Raw genomic sequence first — 6,436 nt, forward strand, 5'->3', positions numbered from 1 at the left:
CAACGGTCTGGGCGGTGGCGGCTGCAGCAGCGGCAGCGGCGGCAGCAGCGGGTGGGCAGGCAGGCGGGCAGGCGGGAGGGCGGGAGAAGGGAGTGAAGCACACCGAGGGGTGCCGGGGCCCAGGTGCTGCTCCAGTGGGACACGGCCCAGCCCTGGACGGATGCGGTGCCCAACTTGATGCTACCCTTCAGCTTCTCTGGTAAGTGCCCCTCCCCTCTGTCCTAAAGCTGCAGCTGCCCTTTCCCATAACATTCTCAGTGACAAGGCCAGACCCGGCACCACCGGCACCGACAAGGCAAGAGGATTTGGGCCCCCCACCCACCCCGCTCCAACCAATTCCTGGTCCCTTTGGAATTCCATGGGGGAACTTAAATGTCCCAGGTGCCCTGGGTGGAAGGACTCCACGGAGACCTTCTTCCATCTCCCTAGCATTCCCTCCACCCCTGGGAAGGGTTTTCCCCCATTATCAGTGTGGATATTCCAGAAACCTTCCCCCCAGGAGCCGGCGCCCCATGCAGGTCCCCATGCCTCAATCAGGTGTGCTCTAAAGAGGGTTTTGAGTTCAGATGTGTCCCTGGACTGCCACACAGGGACAAGAAGCTAGCTCTCTGCCCTCAAGGGGGTGACACCCCAGACCCCACCCCACTGAAGGAGAGAGAAGCTTCCAACACCCCCCCCAACACACACACACACACACAAACACACACACACACACACACACACACGTAAAGAGGCTGGAAGTCAGTCCTACAGCCACGGAGGTGGGAGAGGGAAGTTTGTGATTAAATTAGCCACCTTATAAATAAAAGAGGTTGGTCCCAGGTGCCCCAGCCCCTGGCCCAGCAGGCGGTGGGGACTGAGAGAAAACTCACAGGAGCAGGAAGGAAGGAGGCTGGGCTCCATGCTTCATTGCACTTCTGCTGAATGCAGAGCCAAAAGGATGAGCAGGGACCGCAGCGGCGTGAGGAAGAACTAGCTGTCAGGTGGACTTCCCAGAACAGGCACAGGGACAGTGAGAATGCCGGGCCATGGCTCTCCCTGGAGAACTCTCCGCACCATAGATACCTGTGAGGTCGGGGCAGGGGCAAGAGGAGTCCGATCAACCGCCTTCGCCCCCGTGCCAGTCTTCCCCTCCCGGAGCCTCAGGACAGTTTCCTGCGTCCCTCCGCTCTTCTGGTCTCTTTCTTTAGTCTTCTGACTACTACAATCCTCTGAAGTGGCTGGAGGAGAGCCACGAGGGCAATCGTCCTAGAGGAGGGTGTAGAGTGGCAAGAAAAGGGGGAGGAAATCGCCTTGTCCCTCTCACTGCCTTGCCTCGCTCCACGTGGGAGAAAGCAGGGCATGTAGTAAGAAGCTGACCCTGCAGGGACCCGGAAAGCCTGAAGCCTGAATGCCTGAAGGCGATCAGGATCAAGATCTGCTCGTAGGGAGCCCCAGCAGCTCTTGTTCCTGTCTTTAGCCATCCCTTCCCAATCCCAATACTTCCCCTCCCTTGGGGCGCCTGCTGGCTGGGAACAGAGAGGCTCTCACCACCCAGAGGACCCCTTCTCTATCACTCAGCCAGCCTCCAGGGCCGAATGCAGTCACCGTCCTCCTGATACGGCCTGGCCCTTGGTACCCAGAATCCCACCTTAAAAGTTGACGGGCTCTGCACACTGCCCGTGCCCAGGTAGCTGCCATGTCAGCTCAAGGGGCCCTTGCCCCGCCCTCTCATGCACACACGTGCGCGCACACACACGCACATGCAGCGTCTGGTCATATATCATGAATGGCTCAGACACCTCAGGCCAAAGGTGACAAGAACGCTCGCTCAGATTTACACACTAAAATCTAGACACCATCGGGGGAGGAGGGGTACAAGAGAAGCCAGAGACTGAGGAGCACGTCTCAGAACTCCACATCTAGAATCTCTCACACCCCCCAACTTCATCTCCTGGGGAAGAAGGGTTGCCCTTGGGCCTCTTGTGAGGGATGCCCAGTTTCTCAGTCAGGTGCCCCTGCATCCTGGCCATGGCTAATGTGTGGCTTGGCCGTCGTCCACACAGGCATTCTGGGGAGATTGCATCTTGCTAGTGCAGGGCTCAGGCTCTGGGCCAGGCTGGAGGAAGGCGGAGCCTGGGGGGCAGCGCTGGGGTATGCCTGTGTCCAGTCCTGGGTGACTCAGGCAAGGTGAAGCCCTCTCCCAATCAGGACAGAGAGTTCTGGGCCAACGATGAGATCTTCCTGAGCCTCAGGCACAGCCATGGGAGAAAGAGAATGGGAAGAGGGGGACAGAGCAGAGCCTGCAGAGAACAGCTATCAGAAGGAAGGGCCCTGAGGTATTCCTGAATCTCACAGATACAGAAAAACCCACTACTAGCTCAACAAGGGGGCTCAGAGTTACTTCCCTCCTGTTCCCTGTGTCATTCCCATAACACCTTCCCCAGAGAAATCAGGCTTGAGTTTCCGAGTTGAGTTTCCGTAAGCTAGTTATCCAGGGTGGGAGGGGAAGGAAGTAGAGGTCCCCCAGGGAGGAGCCCCCAGAAGCCCCAGGGAGTGCTCCAGAATTCTTCCCAGTCTGTGCCCTGCTTGCTGGCAATGTGGACAAGGTCAGACCAATCCCTCTCCCCTCCACAATGGGCCAAGGAAGCCCAGGGTTGTCGCCATCTGAAGCCACGTTCCAAAAAGAGCCCTGTCATCATCTCTTCCAGGACTGAAGAGGGGATGGATGTGGCCACAGCGCCAAAGCAAGCCTGGCCCCCATGGCCGCCCCTCCTCGTCCTGCTCCTCCTGCCCGGAGGGAGCGGCAGCAGCTGCCCTGCGGTGTGTGACTGCACCTCCCAGCCCCGGGCAGTGCTCTGTGCTCACAGGCGACTGGACGCTGTCCCTGGGGGGCTGCCCCTGGACACTGAGCTCCTGGATCTGAGTGGGAACCGCCTGTGGGGGCTGCAGCGAGGAATGCTCTCCCGCCTGGGCCTGCTCCAGGAGCTGGATCTCAGCTACAACCAGCTCTCCACTCTTGAGCCTGGGGCCTTCCTCGGCCTCCAAAGCCTACGCACCCTGAGGCTGCAAGGAAATCGGCTCCGAATCATGGGGCCCGGGGTCTTCTCAGGCCTGTCTGCCCTCACGCTGCTAGACCTGCGCCTCAACCAGATCGTCCTCTTCCTAGACGGAGCCTTTGGGGAGCTAGGCAGCCTCCAGCAGCTGGAGGTTGGGGACAACCACCTGGTGTTTGTGGCTCCGGGAGCCTTCACGGGGCTGGCCCAGCTGAGTACCCTCACCCTGGAGCGTTGTAACCTCAGCACAGTGCCTGGCCTCGCCCTTGCCCGGCTCCCAGCACTCATGGCCCTAAGGCTTCGAGAACTGGATATCGGGAGGCTTCCCGCTGGGGCCCTGAAGGGGCTGGGGCAGCTGAAGGAGCTGGAGATCCACCACTGGCCATCTCTGGAGGTGCTGGACCCTGGAAGCCTGGCGGGGCTCAACCTCAGCAGCCTAGCCATCACCCGCTGCAATCTGAGCTCAGTGCCTTTCCAAGCGCTGCACCACCTGAGTTTCCTCAGGGTCCTGGATCTGTCTCAGAACCCCATCTCTGCCATTCCCGCCCGGCAGCTCAGCCCCCTGGTGCGGCTGCAGGAGCTGCGGCTGTCAGGGGCATGTCTCACCTCCATCGCTGCCCACGCCTTCCACGGCTTGACGGCTTTCCACCTCCTGGATGTGGCAGATAACGCCCTTCAGACGCTAGAGGAGACAGCCTTCCCTTCTCCGGACAAACTGGTCACCCTGAGGCTATCTGGCAACCCCCTGACCTGCGACTGCCGCCTCCTCTGGCTGCTCCGGCTCCGACGCCACCTGGACTTTGGCACATCCCCCCCTGCCTGTGCTGGCCCCCAGCATGTCCAGGGGAAGAGCCTGAGGGACTTTTCCGACATCCTACCTCCAGGGCACTTTACTTGCAAGCCAGCCCTGATCCGAAAGTCCGGGCCTCGCTGGGTCATTGCTGAGGAGGGGGGACACGCGGTCTTCTCTTGCTCTGGAGATGGAGACCCAGCCCCCACTGTGTCCTGGATGAGGCCGCGGGGCGGCTGGCTGGGCAAGGCTGGGAGAGTGAGGGTCCTAGAGGATGGGACGCTGGAGATCCGCTCCGTGCAGCTGCGGGACCGAGGGGCCTATGTCTGCGTGGTCAGCAACGTAGCTGGGAACGACTCCCTGAGGACCTGGCTGGAAGTAATCCAAGTTGAGCCACCAAACGGCACTTTCTCCGACCCTAACATCACCCTGCCTGCCATCCCAGGCCCTTTCTTTCTGGATAGTAGGGGTGTGGCAATGGTACTGGCTGTTGGCTTCCTCCCCTTCCTCACCTCCGTGACCCTCTGCTTTGGTCTCATTGCCCTCTGGAGCAAGGGCAAGGGCCGGGTCAAACATCACGTGACCTTTGACTTTGTGGCACCTCGGCCCTCTGGGGATAAGAACTCTGGGGGTAACCGTGTCACTGCCAAGCTTTTCTGATCTTTCCTGCCACACGGGGGGACCTGGCCAAGTCAGCTTGAGAAACCAAAGGGGAAGACACACCAAGGCTGTGCGGGCTAGAACCTCGTCCCAAGCAGCACAGACTCTCGCCCCTCCTGCCCGCTTCATGCCAGCAACTAAGGATGCTCCTGAGAGCCCACCGTCCTGTGCTTTCTCAGGGAGGGCAGCATCACCGTCTCCTCTCCCAGGGCTCCAGGGAACTGAAGACAGAGACTCTGGAATTGGCCTGGTCCTCTTTTGCTCCCCCATCCCACCAGTACCAGGCACAGAAAACATGACCAAGGCTCCAGGCTGCTAGGCTAACCACAGGACTGTCTTTCACATACTTATATCCTTTAAGAACCAATACCAACTACCAGCCCCAGCTGGAAGGTGACTCTCCATGACTGGGCTGGGAGGTGCACTGCTCCTCAGCCCGGACTCTCCCGTTCTTGTCTACTCCCCAGCCCCAGCCCTACCCCTAGCCCCTCGGTGCAAGGAACAAGAGCCAAGAACCCTCAGGCTAAGGGGAAGAGGATGCCAGCAAGTGCGGGGTAAGGGAGGGCACGCTGCACCCAGGCCTGTGTCTGCATGACCCTCCACCTCCTCTGTCAGACCATTAAACCTGCTGCCCAACAGCCATGGCGGTAGCAGCCAGAACTGAATGCCATCTCCGGAGTTTTCTTTACTTCGATCTATTCCTCCCCTCATTTCTGTCAAACCTCCTCCATCCTTTCCTTTCTGCCTGTCCATCAACAGGCCTTGCCTCCACCTAAGCCAGCCTGAAAAACCGGGTGAGGATGCCCACCAGGCTTGGTGAGGTCGGCACGGCTCCCAGTTTCCGTCTCAGTCCTCTCCCTTTCACTCTCCATCTCTAGAGCTGGAGGAGAGAGCTTCTCCTTCCAGGTGATCCCTGTGTAGAAATTCCAGCCTACAACACCCAGGGTCATCCCTTCTTTCTCATTTCTCCAAGGGATCTGCCTACCACTCCGGTGTCACAGATCCCTAGTGTCTCTGGAGCAAAGCCAGAGGAGGGGAACTCGTAGAACATGACCAAGAACAGCAAGCATCTGCAGCCTTTAAAGGAGAGAGACCCAGAACACGGCAGGGACTGGGCGCAGAGAAACAAGGGAGGACACGGCAAGCAGGAGTGGAAAGTAGAGGGGAGCCAGGGCAGAAGGGACCGCCTGCCCAGCTCACTTCCACCTCCCTCCACTACCCCCCTGGTTCTGTTCTGTGCAGCGCCAGAGAGAAGCTGTTTCTGGGTGGAGGTCACAGACTTGCAGAGACCCCAGAGGAGGAGGTGCAGTGGAAGGTGGAACTGCTGGTTACCACTGAGCGTGCTTCACAGAGGGCAAAGAAGAGCATAAAGAAGAAAAAAAAAAAAGTAGAGCTGTGGGCGCATCATCAGAAGGGGAGGAGCAAACTGGGAGGAGAGGAGGAGGAGGAGGGACAGAGAGGGGGAATCACGCGGCCTTGGGGAGCCTTTCTCTCTGCAGCAGCATCTGCCCAGTGTCCTTAGTTTCCCTCCACCCTCTGGAGCTCCCACCAACCCCAACACCGAAGCACACACACGAGCGTGTAAGTGTCTGAGCTTCTTGGCCGACGCCGGCTGCTGCTGTCCTTGCTCTGAGGAGACGCCACTCATTAGAAGATTCCCAGCTCAAACGGTCTCTGACAGGTGAGAGGAGCCTCCACCACTGAGAAGGTGAAGGGGGACTTCAGGGACAGGCAAGAGATGGGAATATGGGGCTGGAGCCAGATGGAAGTGTGAGAATCAGGCAGTTTGGAGACTGAGGCTGGAGAAACCGACATTCTTGAGAAATGGGTATCTCTGAGCCTCAACCTCCTGACTGCACCCGCTTCCCGCCATGAGCATACAACTAGGAGTCCACCGACCTCCCCCTCTCCAGAGAGGTTTCCAGGGCCAGAGCCCTCCCCTCCTCTCTAG

General features: G+C 59.3%; 1 protein-coding gene across 1 annotated transcript; it reads left to right on the forward strand.

Annotated features, from left to right (window-relative positions):
• Positions 1-2,703: 2,703 nt before the first annotated feature.
• Positions 2,704-5,094, forward strand: LINGO4 (leucine rich repeat and Ig domain containing 4). The gene has a single exon (XM_027768297.1). It carries the CDS (start codon positions 2,704-2,706, stop codon positions 4,483-4,485), a length of 1,782 nt encoding a protein of 593 aa, XP_027624098.1. The 3' UTR covers positions 4,486-5,094.
• The last annotated feature ends 1,342 nt before the right edge of the window (positions 5,095-6,436 follow it).

Source organism: Tupaia chinensis, unplaced genomic scaffold (genome assembly GCF_000334495.1).
Source record: "Tupaia chinensis unplaced genomic scaffold, TupChi_1.0 Scaffold145814_1, whole genome shotgun sequence".
NCBI classification, from domain to species: Eukaryota; Metazoa; Chordata; class Mammalia; order Scandentia; family Tupaiidae; genus Tupaia; species Tupaia belangeri.